The 16923-nt window shown below is 40.7% G+C and overlaps 1 protein-coding gene and 1 non-coding gene across 2 annotated transcripts in view; one reads left to right on the forward strand and one right to left on the reverse strand.

The window, feature by feature from the left end:
* LOC140523112 (interferon-inducible protein AIM2-like) overlaps positions 1–3770 on the forward strand; it is a 62864-nt gene extending 59094 nt beyond the window's left edge. The window contains exon 7 of the mRNA XM_072638164.1: positions 3614–3770. Within this exon, the coding sequence (XP_072494265.1) occupies positions 3614–3637 (24 nt within the window). The 3' untranslated portion in view covers positions 3638–3770. The remainder of the gene's footprint in view (positions 1–3613) is intronic.
* Positions 3771–16204: 12434 nt separating this feature from the next.
* Positions 16205–16278, reverse strand: TRNAR-UCU (transfer RNA arginine (anticodon UCU)). The gene has a single exon. It is a non-coding gene; the product is annotated as a tRNA-Arg (tRNA).
* Between the last annotated feature and the right edge of the window lie 645 nt (positions 16279–16923).

Genomic DNA, 16923 nt, shown 5'->3' on the forward strand with positions numbered 1-16923 from the left:
TGTACTTTCTGGAATACGTTTCATAATTTAGAAACTAGTTTTCATCTTAAACTTTTCTTTCTCCCTCCATTTTCTGAGACCTGCCTCCCTCATGTGGATGCTGAATTCCTTACTACCTTTTCCAGTACTGGTTACACTTTCACTCATTTCCCCTGACTCAGTGGTTATGAGAAAGGAATCATAAATTTCCTTATTTCCCAATGCAACTTCCAGACCCCCTACCAGCAGCACTTAGTAACCTCTCCATCTCTGCAATCCAAATTTATCATCAGATCATGTAACTGTTATCTACCAACCCTCAGAACATTTTCTTTCTTTCCTTAATGCAAGCTAGCTAGCTAGCACATAGTTAATTTCCCTACATCATCTGCCTTCATACTAGGGGACAGATAGATAAATAGATGATAGATAGATAGATAGATAGATAGATAGATAGATAGATAGATAGACAGATAGATAGATAGATAGATAGAGATAGATAGATAGATAGATGATAGATAGATAGATAGATGATAGATAGATAGACAGATAGAGATAGATAGATAGATAGAAGATAGACAGAGATAGATAGACAGATGGAGATAGAGAGATGATAGATAGATGATAGATAGACAGATAGAGATAGATAGACAGATAGAGATAGATAGATAGATAGACAGATAGACAGATAGAGATAGATAGATAGATAGATAGATAGATAGACTCAATACCCTAACTTTCCAGTTTCTCAGTATACTCAGTTTTCATGATTTCTCTCCATTATACCTCAATTATACACAGAGATAGTCATACACTTCATCTCACTATGTTCTATTTCCATATTCATGAACTCCAGAATTCCTTGATCTGATCATAATCCTTTTCATTTCATCTCCTTCTGCCTCATGACTTCTAACCCCGATCTCCATTCTCTCCACATTTCAGTCCTTTCCCAAGCCATCATCCCTTCCTAGGCTATGCACTTTTCCTTTTCCTATTTTGACCCCTTAATGAATCAATCCAATACTACACTATCTTCAACATGTAAACTAATTGTTCTTTGCCTTATTAGTGGTAATGCCTTACCAAACCTAAACCTTGGATTAGTCTCACTATCTGCTCCTTTGCCCTCTTTTCATGCTGCTGAAAATCATGAAAGCATACAAATTCCTCATATTACAAATTTACTTTAGATAATCTCAACTGGGCCCTCACTACAGCAAAGCAATTCTTTTTAAGCTTTCCCAATCATTTCACTATACTTTTCACAATATCAATTAGGCTAGAACATTCAACCTTTCTCGGGCCTTCCATAGCATTTCTCTCTATGCCGCACTCTCAGCTGAAAACCCTGCTTCATACTTTACCAAACAGATGGAGACTATTCACTGAGAGTTCCCTCTTCTCCCCTCTTCATGTCACATCACTCAAACAACCCACCACCCTGACTATCTCCTTTCTCATTCCTGTCTTATATGAGGTAGCTCTTCTCATTGTCAAACTCAAGCAACTCTACTTGCACAAGTGATCCTATTCCATCCCATCTTCTAGAAAAGACTATAGCTCCATAACTGCCACTCTGTCCCTAGTCTTTAATCTCCATCTGCCTAGCTAATTCCTTGGTGCCTATAAGCAAATCTTTAGAAAAAAAAGTGTGCACTTAATTCCACTAGTTATTGTCCTACATCTCTTCTCTTCTTCACAGATAAACTCCCTGAGGAAGCCATCTATACTCTCTATTTCCACTCTTTTTCTTCTCATTCAATAATAAGTATTCTGCAGTCTGACTCTCTAGTTTATAACTAAAAATAAATAAAAACTTCCTATAATTCTAATGCAGAAGTTTCTAATATAATTGCCTTTCAGACATTATTATGATACTCTAAACATGAAATTAACATAAGCTCATTCAATAAAAGCTACAACTGAAATTGCACTCTCTAATTAAAAATGACCTCTTGATTGCCACATCTAATGACCTTGTCTCTGTTCAGAGAATTCTAGAAATAGATATCCAGCCCTAACCTCTCTACTGAACTCAGGTTTTAACTTACCAATTGCCTCTTTGGCAAGTCAAATTGGATATTCCTTAGATATCTCAAACAACATGTCCAAAGTAGAACTCATTATCTTTTCCATAAAACCTTCTCCTCGTCCCATCTTCCCTATTACTACTGAGGGCACCACCATCCTCCCTGGCACTAGGCTTGCAACCTCAGTGTCATAGTTGACTCCTCTTTCGCACTCAGCTTACATTTCCAATATTTGCCATGTCTTGTTTCTATCTAGATTTACCACAATTCTAGCATAGGTCTCCTCTCCGTTCACATAGCTGACTTCCTGATGTAGGTCCTCTTCATCTTGCACCTGGACCATTTCAATAGCCTCCCTCTTTTAAGTCTCTCCTTGCTCTAATCCATCTGTCCCACCAAGGGCAAAGCAATTTTCCTAAAATGTAAATTTGTTGCCCTCCCTATTCAATAAATTTCAGTGGCTCCCTATTGCCTCCAAGATCTAACAGAATTTTCCATTTGGTTTTTAATTCTTTACAACCTGGACTCATCCTACCTTTCCAGTCTTCTTACATTTTCACCTACAATCCAGCCACATGGACCTGTTTTCCGCATGAGATATTTCATCTCTTGATTCTGTTCCTCTACACTGGCTGTCCTCCATGCCTGGAATACTCTCCCTCTTGGCTTCCTTGGTTACTTACAAAACTCATCACAAATCCCACTTTCCACAGAAATCTTCTCCCATTTTCCTCACTCTTTCCCCTCCCCTATACACATATACACACTGCTAGGGCCTCCCTCTGAGATTTCCTTCCATTTACACTGTATACATTAGATGTACAATTTTTTTGCATGTCATCTCCCCTGTTAGAATGTGCTTTTGCCTTTTTTCATTGGCACAGTACCAGGCATCTAATAAGCACTGATTGATTAACTGACCAAAGTTCCTCAGGCCTCAATTTTTTTTTACCTCCTAAAGGGGGAGAGTTCAAAAAGATGGCATCTGATGTTTCTATATCTTTGCTTCATGGGACATTTAAGATCCTTTCCAGCTGTAAATCTGTGAGCCTAAGAAGGCTAGATCCACTCCAATACTTATGACAAGATGAGTTCCTCCTTCTCTTCCTCTCACCTTTAGTGATTCAATTAAGAACTCTCCCCTCAAAATCTCAGCATTAGCTGTATCAACTCCCTCTGTTCTCCAGTTAAGTCCCCTTATCCTTTTTAAGGGAACCTTTCTCCATGTGTATCAGTTCTAAATAGCAGAGTACATCATGCTAGGTCTCCAAGCAGGGAAGAGTGACAAAAGAAAGAGTAATATATTCAAGCAGGCAAAGGAAATGACATTAAAAAGAAAGCTTGAAGAAGAGAAAGAAAGGTCTTAGTACTACCCGTATCTCAGACAATGGATTTAGATCTGGAAGGGACCTTAGAGGTCAACTAGTCCAACTCCCAGATTATACACATAAGGAAATGGAGGTTCAGAGAGGTTAGGGGTCTTGCTGAAAGCCTTTCAAGTACAAAGGAGCAGAGTTAGATTAGAAACTCAATCTTCAGGTTCAAAATCTGGCATTCTTTTGACACTCACCAGATGGATGGGTTTCTTTTTCTCCTTACAGGTCATCAAGGCTAAGAAAAAGTAGAAAGACAGGTCAGGAGAGACCAGCTTGCTTCCTTCATGACAACTGGACCTTTCAGATGGTATCAGATGCTACTTCTGCAAACACAAGAATTCAATAAATATTTTTTAAATAAAAATCTGAGTGGGAAGCATGGGGCAGGGCTCTGGTTTGATTCTGTCTCCAGCACTTAATTAGTTGGGTGAACTTGGACAAATTATATGACATTTAATGTCAGATAATTTTTAAATTATTTTTTTAATTGACGTTTATCTTCTCTAACTCCCTACCCCTCTCCTCCACCTCTGCATTTAGAAAGGAAAAAAAGAAAAACAAAAGCCTTGTCACAAATAGGCATAGTCAAGCAAAACAAATTTACCCTTTGGTCATGTCCAAGAAAAGTATGTCTCATTGTTTATCTAGAGTCCACCACTTCTCTATCAGGAGGTGAGCAGCATCCTCCATCCTGAATATTATAGAATTTTTGTTGGTCATTGCATTGATCAGAGTTATTAAATCTTTCAAAGTTATTGTTCCTCTCAAATGTTATTATTGCATAAATAGTCCTCTTAGTTCTTTCCACTTTGTTCTGCATCAGTTCATGCAAATCTTCCCCGATTTCTTAGAAATTGTTCCTTTTGTCATTTATTATAGCACAATCAATATAAGTTCCAAATGGATACAATGACAAATATAAAAGGTCACATCATAAACAAATGAGAGGAGCAAGGAAGAATTTACCTTCCAAATTTACAAACAGGGGAAGCATTTGTGAGCAAAATAGGGATAAAGAAGATAACAGAAGATCAAATGAACAATTTTGATTGCAGAAAGTTTTCAAGTTTTCACATATCATTTTTCTCTTATCTGCAATGGAGAGGGTAGAGAGAAAATCTTCTGCAGGCTGAACATCTGCAGTTTTGTAAAACAATCCTCACACTACATGGTGTCCAGTCTCTCATCAAGCTACTGACTGTCTGCTCTAAGATTAAGAAGAAGGAGAATAGCAATAACAATTGATGTTTACATAGTGTTTTGAGATTTACAAAGCACTTTACAGACATTATCTCATTTGAGCCACACAACTCACTTGAGCCAGTGAGGGAGGGATTCTTACAGTATTGCTGTCCATATTTTATAGATGAGGAAGCAGAGACACATATCACAAGGTTCTTTTGAGGAAACCACTTTATAAATTGTAATGCCATAGGAATATGTTACCTACAGTGACTCTTCTCCCAGTCTCAACAATTCTTCACCCTCTCTGGTCATTCTCCACTTTTCATGTTTCAGATTCTGTATAGAAGTCCAGCAGAGTACCCTCAGGCAATCCCACTTACTAGATGGCACAAGAAGGGCAGCAGCAATCCATTTGGGAAACCTGCACCAGGCAGAGGTCTTAGAAACAGAGTTAGCACAAAAAGGACCTAAGAAGCCCTCTAATCACTACAGATAAGGATCTGTCCAAAGTTATAGAGTAGCAAAGCAGGGATTTCAGCCTTGGACTAAGCCAATAATGAATTTACTATTTATTAAGTGCCAGACATGGGCTAAGAGTTTTATAAATATTTCCCTTGATCCTCGTACCAACCTTGGGAGGTAGAGGCTATTATTATCTCCATTTTACAGTTAAGGAAACTGAGGCAGACAGGAATGAAGTGACTTGTGCCCAGGGTCCCACATCTAGTGTGTGTCCGAGGCTGGATCTGAACTCATGTCATCCTGACTCCAATGCTCTATCTACTGTGACACCTTGCCACCTCGTTGTCAGTGAGGACAGAGTGGCAAGATAGTAGGGTCAAGCTTCCTAGAGTGACCTTACTCTAGAAGATTCAGATCCCTGGGGTCCTGCTGCACACCCCAGTATGTGCTTTGCATCCCAGCCACTCCTTGCACTGTATCAATCAATGGCTGGAACCTTGGTGGATGGAATTTGTAAAGGAAGGCAGAAGAGAGTTGAGAATTAGGGGCAGGGCTTCAGATGAAACAGATTCTCACTTGAAATGAGAAAGTACTAAAGTAGTTTGAGTTAGTGGACTCTTTCTGGATCCAAAAACCACAAATTCACAAGTGTACGTAGTACTTTAATGTTTATAGGGTGTCTTCCTTGTGACAATTTTATGAATTAAATGAGTGATTCCAAAGGTGGTTCTTCTCCCCCTGAAGGTTCCTCCAACTCCTCTCAGACACCACTATTTAAAAAAAGTAAAAATAAACCACCCAAGGTAATGAGAAGACTGGCACTGATTTTTAGTGGAATGTAATGAAGTGACAAGTGATTTTTGTCAGTTTTACAAGGAAATTTATAACAGGAGCAAAAGCAGAACTACAAATATTGAAAGTACATTAGAGACTGAATTAGGGACAGCTGGTAGAGGTATTTAGATCCCACGCTGAGAACCACTGATTGCTTTAAGCTCTACAGAGAAGTTTTGAATCACTAATCCAAAGTGTTTGGCCATGTATTAGACCTCTTCAGTCCTTGTCTTCCCAAACTCCAGCTCTTAGGACTTCCATCATCCCAGATTCATGAGCTCATAGAAACTCAGAGTGAGAAGGAAGCAAAGATATCAACTAATCCTATCTGTACTTGAATGGGAATCTCCTCTGCAGCATCCCAGGTAAGCAGTTCAGCACTTTCCACCTGAAGACTTCAAAGAAAGAATTATTTGGACAGCAGTTGGAGGAAACTAACCCCCACCTTTTATCAAGCTGAAATCTGCCTTTCTGCAGTTTCCACCCATTACTTCTTCTTCATCTGAGGCCAAGAAGACTAAGCCTCATCCTCCTTCACAGTGTATCCCTTCACATTCTTGAGGACAGTTCTGATAACTCTCTTAAGTCTTAACCCTCTGCCGTTTTAAAAGCCAGTCTTCCTATTGCACAGTCTCCAGTCTCCTCATTACCCTAGTCATCCTCTTCTTTCAATTTTCTAACTTATCAGTATCCTGAAACTGTACTGCCCAGAACTGAATGTAAGATGAAATGTTTGGTCAGATCAGGACACAGTATGATAGGACTACCACCTTCCTTGTTCTGGGCACTGTGCCCCTCTTAATGCAGCTTAAAAGCACATTTGATTTTTGGCTGCCATCCTCTGTGCTCTGAGTTTCAAGGCCTCTTCCCATCTGTCCTGCCTACTATAAGTACAATACCCATATAAATAACCATAATAAATACAATTACATGAAAAGTGCTTCATAGAAGTACAAAATAAAGGCTTATCCAAGGCCCAAGGTGGGGTGGGGGAGGGTTGGGGTGGGGAGGAGGGGAGATGGAGACCATTACTGACCAGACAGAGGATCAAGGCAATGACATTTGAATTTGGTCTGCTTTGGATAGATGGATGGCTAAGAATTCCATCCTCTCGAGATTTCTTTATCCATTCTGCCAAGACTTTCCTTAAATATTCCTCATTCAGAAAGACTTTCAAACCCACACAGGGGACTAGGAGGAGAATGGAATATAACCTCTTACCACTCAGAAATCACCATTTGGCTATCACTTTTCCCTAGAACACTAATAGATAGATAGAATCCATACATAGTGCTTTAACATTTGCAAAGTGCTTTCCCCAAAACCCAGAGTCAAGAAATGCATATATTATGTTCATTTTATAGATAATGAAACTGAAGGTTTGAGAGTTTAAATGATTTACCCATATTACACATATGCATAAATGCATTAAAGACATGTTTGATTCAAATGAAATATTTGTAAAAGGCTTTGCACAGTGCCTGGCACTTAGTAGGCACTATTTAAATGTTTATTTCCTTCCTTGTCCTCCCCCCTGATTCAGACAAGGCTAGTTCATGTGAGTCAAGATTTGAACCCAAGTCTCCTAAGAGATTCTTTCTGACATACCATGCCACACCACTCTACTATATTGGAAAAAGGAAAATGAGAAAAACAAGAAGCAACTGTAAAGCTTGAAAGAGACATGAGTCGGTATAAATATTTACATGTGAGATCTATGGACTATATTAGTTTATTGTGTCACTAAATGAGAAAAGAGCCTACCCTGTATATATCTTTTAATCCATTGTCATCGCAAGCACTAAATAGTTAAAAATGACTCACTGAAAGTTAGTCAGATGTGAAAGCAGGAGATAAGATATATGCAGCCCACATTCCCAGAGCACTTAAGAGTTTAAAAAGCACCTTCATCCCAAGAGCCCTTTAAATAAGATACCATAAGTAGTGCCTCCCTTTGACAGATGAGGAAACTGAGGTTAGTCAATAAGTCAGTCATTGTATGCCTACAGTGTAAGGCACTATGCCTTACATAACTGGGGATATAAATCCAAAAAGAAAGGCAGTCTCTGGGTTCAAGAAACTTATGATCTAATGAAGATGGAAAGCTGTGGTGGAGGGGAAGATTCCCAGCATCCAGTAAATGATGGAGAAATTCAAAGGGTTGCATCCAGGTTGGGAATGAAGAAACGGTTAAATAAAGGTTGTGGGAGGAGCTCTCTGTTCTGGTCTCCAACCAGAGGGGCCCTAGCAGTAGGGGCATGACTTGCTAAGAGCATAAAGTGTTGGGGCTAAAATATATTCTTTTGCTTGCTTGTTTTTCTTTTTATTTCTGTCTGCTGCCTCTCCAAAGAAAATAACTCATTTATATGACACTTTTAGGTTTACAAAACACTTATCACATAACAATCCTATGATATACATAATACAAGTGTAATTATATCTATTTATAAATAAAGAAATTGAGGCTCAGAGAGCTTAAATGACTTGTCTATAATCACACAGCAAGTAGTAAGTATCAAAGCTAGGATTCAGATGCAAGTCTCCTAACTTCAATTCAGCATTCTTGCCATTATACCACACTGTAATGTATGATCATGAAACAGGACTAAACACACAAAAGGAAATTATGGTCACATTAGAAATACAATGTTGGGTCTAAAAGGGGTGACGAAGAGTCCCAGGACTGACAATGACAAGGGGAGTCTCATTTTGTCACTCACTTGTTTCAGTTACATCCGACTCTTCATGATGCCACTTGAGGTTTCCTTGGTGAAGATACTGGAATGGTTTGCCATTTCCTTTTCCAGCCCATTTTACAGATGAGGAAACTGAGGCAAACAGACTTAAGTGACTTGCTCAGGGTCACATGGTAAGTGTCTGAGGCTGGATTTGAACTCAGGAAAATAAGTCTTTCTGATTCCTGCCTGGACCTCTATATATTTCTACACCTGGCTGCCTGAAAAGGGGGATATAGAAGCCTAAAAATGCCACTTTGAGTTGGGAGATGGTCCAGGTTAGACTAAAAGGGGGAGGTAGAGAATGAGTATGACTGAATAGAGGTTATAGGTGAGAGGAAGAAGAAACTCTAAGCCAAAAGGTAATTTACCCTGACATGAAACGGGCTAAAGTAGGGGTTCTTAATTTGGGAACCATGAATTTGCTTTTTTTTTAAATTTCATTTATATTTCGTAATCATAATTTAACCAATAATCTTTTGTATTTTATTTCATGAATTTAAAAACATTATTCTGAGAAGGGGTCCATAGACATCACCTGAATGACAGAGCAATCCGTCTCTCTCTCTCTCTCTCTCTCTCTCTCTCTCTCTCTCTCTCTCTCTCTCTCTCTCTCTCTCTCTCTCTCACACACACACACACACACACACACACACACACACACACAGTATTAAGAACTTCTGGACTAAAGTGAGGACAGCATAACGATTTGGGCAAATCGCTTCTCCTCATTGTAGCCCAGTGTCCTTATCTCTAAAAGGAGTATGGTGGACTTTTGGTGATCTAGATGATAAACTCCCTTTTGGCTGTGACATTCTGAGAGTCTATAACAAGACTAAACATAAAGGATATTCATGAATGGGGGAAGATGTTGCTGAATGGATGGTTGCATGTTATGTTTATCCTTCGTTTTCAAAGAGGACCATGACATCAGAGAAATGATGACATGACTTGCAGTTGACTTTTCTTTGAGTGAGGGCTTTCTCCTCCAGAGCTATCTGGTTCCAGTTGCCAGATATTCATCAGGACAACTGAAGATGGCCCAGGATGCAATGGGACACCCTGGCCCTTTTAGGCTAAGGCCTTTGCAGGTTCTCACTTTGAGTGAGGCAATGCTCATTCATTGAATAAATCTCTTTTAAAAATGAGTCAAAGGATGGCCCCTTTGCTTAGAAAAAAAAAAGAAAAATATCAAGCTGAGAGGGGAAGACCCTCAGAGTTGTAGCTCCAAAGAGAACCACTTACTAATGACATTCACTGTAAACCAGGAGAGCCCAATTAAGTGGACTTTGGGCAAGGACCAATTGTGGTCCAATCTATGAGCTTCAGAGAGAACAGAGTTTAAAGTACTGAAGGAGAAAGAAAGGAAGGAAGAAAGGAAGGAAGGAAGGAAGGAAGGAAGGAAGGAAGGAAGGAAGGAAGGAAGGAAGGAAGGAAGGAAGAAAGAAAGAAAGAAAGAAAGAAAGAAAGAAAGAAAGAAAGAAAGAAAGAAAGAAAGAAAGAAAGAAAGAAGAAAGAAAGAGAGGAAGAGAGGAAGAGAGAAAGAAAGACAAAAGGAAGGAAGGAGGGAAGGAAGAAAGAAAGGCAGACAAAAGAAAGGAAGGAAGGAAGGAAGGAAGGAAGGAGATCTAGCCAGTAAACCTCAAGAAAACTGGGCAGCTTCTGGCCATCAAGATTTACCTTCTTTTGGAGAGACAAATAGAGGGAGAGCACAGGCTGAGTTATCCAACTGGCTTGGTCCTCATTCAGCAGCTTGGTCTACTCACAGGTTGCCTTTGTCCTTTGTTTATGAAGAGGACCATGACATCAGGGAGGTGATGACATGACTTGCAGTTGACTTTTATTTAAGTGAAGGAGGGCTGTGTAAGGTCACCAGTCTCACTTTCTCCTCCAGGACATAACTGCTGGGGACAGTTGTGGAGGAGAAAAGGTAGGAGGGACAGATTAAAGCTTAGGATAGGGCTAAGAAGTAATGACTGATGTAGGAGTACAGCTTGGACAGGGGCTAGATCATGATCTAGATTCTGTGTCACAGACCTCTTTGGCTATCTGGTGAATCAACCCCTTCTCAGGATAGTGCTTTTAAATGCAAAAAATCAAATACATAGGATTACAAAATAAACCTATTGAAACACAGTTGTTGAAACATGTGGAAATACAGTTATCAAAATATTTTTTTAAATCAAGTTTATTGATCCCAAGTTAAGAAACTCCTCAACTAGATTATGAAGAGGGGATGAATCCTCAGAAATAAGGGACTATAAAACTGGCAGCAAGTTGCTATGATAAGAAATGATATGAGGGTGGAGATATAGGCTATTAAGAAATAAGATGAAGTCAGACTGAGAAGGGTATTGTTTGTGTATGAGTATGTCTGTTTGTCATAGGAAGTAAAGTGAACTCTGAGCTAAGGATGATGAGAGCACACCCACTGTCACTCAAGAGAACTCCATTCACTATAGTCAGCACAATGAAAACTATTGCCTTTTCTGCAGTGAGTCTCACTAGTTCATCTGGATTATCCATAGCAAATGTGTAATCCCAGGTTGGTTTACCCCCTCAGCTGCCAAGTATGTATCTAGGCCACCTCTCTGCACTATCCGTGGGTGTGTACTCAGGGAATGCAAACTCATCTCAATATTAGCCTAAGGAAAACATAATTAGGGAGAGAAATCTCTGAGGGGAGGGGAAGAAATCATACAACACACTCTCAAAACAAATAAAACTGATTTGGGATTATCTGCTATTTGTCTTATTCCTGACACTGTTCCTTTTCATGAACTGTAGATTGCAGGAAAAAAAATCATTTGGGCTGTCTTAACTAAACTTTGCCTCTCCCTCATCATGTAACATAGTGCTCTGAACACTGTAGATAGTTAATATATGTTATATATGCACGAATGCATGCATTAATTAGTTAATGTTGGTGATTTCCCAAGGAGTGCCTACCTTGGGCTTGGGGCTGAGCTAGGACCATAGTTGGGTGTACTTCTAGAAGAGTCCTGGCCAAAAAATAAAAAACCCACAGAAATCAAGGCTTGGCCTCCTGACTCCACTCACCTCCTAAGACTTTGGTCTTTCATCTAATTCAATCTTCCCAGGACTCCTCTCTCCCTTTCCTAAATCAGAATGTCTCCTTGTCTAAGAAGTCTGCATCTCTTTCTTTATCGAGAGGTGGCTGCTCAGTGATCCTTGCCTCAAAGCCTGAAAAAACAACCTTGTTCACAGCTCTGAGCCAAAGGAGCAGCAGAGTGGCCATCTGTCCTCATTCTTCTTTTGCTATTCATGGTTCCTAAGATCATAAGCATAGTTAAGTAAGAACACTTGGTCATTACCACTCTGTGACCTGTCTTTGCATTTGACTTCTCTTTCAGAGATCCATTGTCATTCAGGCACTTTCTAGGCACTTTCACAAGGACATGTAGCCACCATCATCATGTCTCCAGGTTACTGCATCTTCACTCCCAAATAAATCCCACAGAAGTTATCCAGACCTTAAGTAAAAATTTCTATGACCTCAGCAATAATGGCTCAGACCATGATGGAACAAATAGACAAATAGAGAACTCTCTAAGGGAGAAGTCAAAATAATGTGTATCCCCACTGTTGTTGGGAGTCAATAATTCTAGTGAGTCTCTTGTGGTTTTTGAGTATAGATCACAGATGGCATGCTGCCACCTCCACTTCTTGAATGTTTCCAAATTTGGGGGTTTCAGTACGTAAGGGTTGGAAATTTGGGGTTTGAAGGAGGGAATCTAGGCAGATATGTGGTACCTTCCTTAACTCTACTTTCTATGAACCTGTAGCCAGAGACAGGACTAAAGAGAGGCAAGATAAGCATCTGCTTAGGACATATAACATGCCAGGGTCTAAGGGATCCTTTTAAATATTACTTTTTATAAAGATGTATTCAGTTTAATTCAGCAATCATTTAAGGGCCTACAACGTATAAAGTACTGTGCTAAAGATTAGGAATACAAAAACAAAAACAAGATAATGACAGCCTTTCAGGAACATATATAATATTGGGATAGAGGTGAACAGGGAGGAGGAAAGGAATACAACATGAATACATCTAAGTACAAAGTATATACTGGGCAATACAAAATAATTTCAGGAAGAGAACATTAAAAACTGAGGTGATCAGCAAAGATCTCGTGGCACCAATGATGTTTTGAAGGAAACTAGGAATTCCAAGAAGTGAAGATAAAGAAGGGATGCATTCCCCATGTCCAGTACAGCCTGTGCAAAGGATTAAAATATAAGGTCATTTGAATATAGAGAGAGGGATTCAGGGAAGATGTAGGAAAGAGAGTGAGGTGCTATTTTTAAGCCAGAAAACTCCACTCTTCATGACCCACAGGAATTTATTTTGCAGTAAATATTGATTGGGCAAATAATTTTCCCTCTCTGAGCCTTTGTCTAGGAAGGAAGGAAGGAAGGAAGAAAGGAAGGAAGGAAGGAAGGAAGGAAGGAAGGAAGGAAGGAAGGAAGGAAGGAAGGAAGGAAGGAAAGAAGGAAGGAAGGAAGGAAGGAAGAGAAAGGGAAGTGAGAATGGAAGAAAAGGAAGACGGAAGAGAGGGAGGGAAAGGGACAAAATAAATATTTACTATTCACTTACTATGTGCCAGACCCTGTGCACTTTATAAATATTATCTCATTTGAGATAAGAGAAGAGTGTTGGGTGATCTTGTCAAGTTACAACACACAGGGGCAACAAACTTGCCCAGGACCCAACATGCTCCTAGTCACCCATGAAGTCCATAGTGGGTACTTTTAAAAGACATCAAGACATTTTTCCTTCTACAAAGAGGGAAAAATTTAACTGGGTCCAAAAAACAAAATAAAGTGAAAATGATCTAGAATTGTCCTCAAGAATTTTCTGACTGAAAAGGTTAGATTATGCTGGAATCAGTGACTGGCATGGAAGGATAATAGGGCATCTCAGTTCCTGGGGACTTTTTTTCCATGGAAAGTAAACCAGCCATGCCAGTGAATATAGACATACTCCCCTCCCCCCTGCCCTTCTTCCTACCCATGACCAGAACATAAAAGAAACACCTAACTGTGATCCATGAAGAAGTTTAAACAAAATGGAAAAATATATCTATCTCATAGCCATGCTTCAGGCTCCTGCCCCATTCTCCCTCAAACCTCTAGGAGAACTCCAAAGTATAATAACATTTGATGGGGAGATTTTGGGAATTCTTTTGGTAAAGCTCACAAAAACTTCTGCTTTCCTGCAGGGGGTTATATCTAGGCAGACATCTACAGTGGAAACAGCTAATAGCTAGAAGAGAAAACCTTTGGGAAGTCTTAAGGTGATAGGTAAATAAATGTGAGTTGCTATTATTCATATTAGGCAGAATAAGTCAACATAAAACCTAACCAGGAACCAGTTCTCTAGAATCTGGGAACCAGTTGCCCAGGCCCTCTCTTCTTCCTGCTCCCCATTTTTGAGGATACTATGGCTCCTTAGGACCTAGCCCACATGGACTGCCACAGGAGACTAGGGCAGATTAAGTCCGTCATTTTGATTTTAGAATTTCTGATGGAAAGTAAGGTGAGGAGATGATGACAATGACTGGATAAAATGAGGTTTAAGAATTATCTGTGGATTTCAATTCTCTTTGACCTAGGATCCCAGCTACCTGGGGAGTTGGCTGAAGCACATTAATTAGATGCAACAGCTGAGCAAGTTCCTGCACAAGTTTTGCCTCAATCCACCCCCTCAGACCTCAGAGGCTGTTTTAGCACCGGAGCACGTGTGAGCTTACCCAAGATCTGATTAGAATGTGACCACATCTCTTTGACCTTCAGCAGTGGGGGTGGGGGTGAGGGGGGTTCAGACAGTCTTCTCATTTTCATTCAGTTGCTTTCATGAGAGAGCTGGAACAGAACACAATGCTCAGTTACATGGGGAAGAATAAAATTCACAAACTTAACCGATAAATAGAATCTTTCCCTGTCCCTTCCCCTTTTCACCTCCTACCCCCAAAAATAGTTTTTCCTTGCAGCAGTGTCCTTAAGAAAGAACTGAACCAATGTTGTCAGGCTCCAAGATTGCTGTTGGAACAAATTAAGGAACATCCAAAGTCTTATAGACAGTGGAACTGGACTGAAGAAAACTAGTTAATATTAGTAAAACTTCAAGAGAAAAGAAAAACAGAGAAACTTCAAGAGAGAACACGGTGAAGTTCCCACAGGGGGCTCCAAAGCACTCTGGGAGAGCTCAAGGGGTTGTATTATTCCAAAAGAATCTCAAGAATCCCATTTCAATGCTCCTTTCTGGAATGACTAGGAATCCCCTGAAGATGAGGATCCTATAATGGGCTTTCAGGAATCTCTCAATCTTTGGGACTAGACTAGAATGCACTCCATGATTTTCATTAGTCCATATCCGCACCCACAGAAACCCCCGAAGCTTCTCAGGATACAGGTCCATGGCACCAGTGTAAACACCTTGTCTTACAGAGTCTCCCCTATCCAGAGCAGTCTGTGGGAGAGATGCTGACTTTCCCCCAGTTGCGGAGGGAGCACTTGTATCTTCTCATATTACCTGGGTTCAACCAAGGTGGAGGTCAGTTCCTGGGGGGATCGACTCCTTTACAACCTAATTGGTCGGAAACAGTGATATGCAAGGCAGTGCGGCAGGGAGAGGGCCAAATCATCCCAAAATAGAAACCCAAGAAATATCCTGATCTGACCACACTCCCAACATGCCCGAGTGAAGGTGAAGAAGAAAGCACAAGGAAAAAGGGAAAAAAAATGAAAGTAAGATGGGTGAAATGGTGAGGACATGTCTTTAAAAAAATGGAGAATCTAGGCAAGGCACATATAAGATTAGCTCCTTGTGACCTATATTATAAATAAGAAGGGTCATAACTTGTTCCTGACGAAAGATACATAAGCACTGCTTTAAGACCTCTAGTTACTGACAGGCAGGCTCAGCTAATCTACTCACCTAATTTGCAGTCAGTGATTGTCTATTTTGCCCTGGTGTATTCTACTAACACGAAAAGCAGTGATTCCTATTCATCTTGTTCTTTCAAGGAAGTGGAATTTTGGCAGAATGCTCTGAGCATTCACAAAAGAACAGCTTAACAAAAGGGGTGAAAAAATAATCTAAACTGCCCTCTCCCCATTTTGATTCCCCACATCCACCAAAATTGGACACAAAAGTAAGACTGGGAGCACCGGACATCTCTCCATCTCTAAGACAATCTGCATTTTGTTTGCACTTTCAAAGATAAGAGAATGAGCAGCAATAGCTCCAGAGGCCCTAGAATACTGCCCGGTGGTCTGGTATCAAGGGGATCGGTAAAGCTCACTTTGTGGAGGTCGTCCCAGCTGGATCTCAACCCTGAGACAAAGGATTCAAAGGCAGTGCAAGCAGACCACGCAGCCTATAAATGAGCCCCCAAACAATGCATGGTGGTAGGGGGGGAAGGTTGGAGAGCACAGAAAGGATGGAGAAGGAGGGGAGAACAAAGGGGGAAGGGGGCTTTTTCTCTCTCTCCAAATCCTCTGGGGAGAGATAAATATAATTATCATCCTGGTGTGACAGCATATAAAATAAAAGAGACACCCGGTAGGCGATCATCTCTGCCGGGACTCGAACCCGGAACCTCTGGATTAGAAGTCCAGCGCGCTCGTCCATTGCGCCACAGAGACCTCACCACACATACAGCATCAGCACCAGAACTGAAAAAGCACATACCTTCTGCATCACCGAGCCATCTCAGCATCCTGCGCTCTGAGCAAGGGACGGGGACAGCTGGAAAATCCGGAGCAGGGATCCACAAGCCGGCTCCATCAAAGCCTCTCTCAACACAGCAGGTCTCTGGGTCTGTAGGGGATGGGAAGGATATGAGGGTAATCTTTTTCCTTGGACTCAGCATCCCTAATGGAGAAAGAACTGGAGCCTCTCTTTTCCTCTCCATACCCAAGAAAGGATGCAGAGAGGGTCTCTCCATTCTTATGCTAATTAAGCATTCCAACTCCAACCCTAACAGTGAAAGCGGGAAAACAGAAGCCATGTCTATCTCCATCCTCACTCTGTATCGCTGTAGCCCAGTCCAGCTCTGTTCAGAGAAAAGCTGAGCAAAGCTTGGAAGCTTGGAAGGACTGCTCCCAGAGACAAAGGGTCTGCCTCAATACATGAGGCTGAGTGAGGGGCAGCAAAGATCAGCAGGGAAAGCTGACTTCTGAGCAGCAGAGAGGTCACTGCTCTAGACTTGATTCCAAGCCCTGTGTTTGTCTAGCAAGGAAAGGAGTCACCTCTTTTGCTGAGCAGTGGGAGCGGAAAAGGAGGGGGGT

The sequence above is a fragment of the Notamacropus eugenii genome, chromosome 2 (assembly GCF_028372415.1).
Source record: "Notamacropus eugenii isolate mMacEug1 chromosome 2, mMacEug1.pri_v2, whole genome shotgun sequence".
Classification (NCBI taxonomy): Eukaryota; Metazoa; Chordata; class Mammalia; order Diprotodontia; family Macropodidae; genus Notamacropus; species Notamacropus eugenii.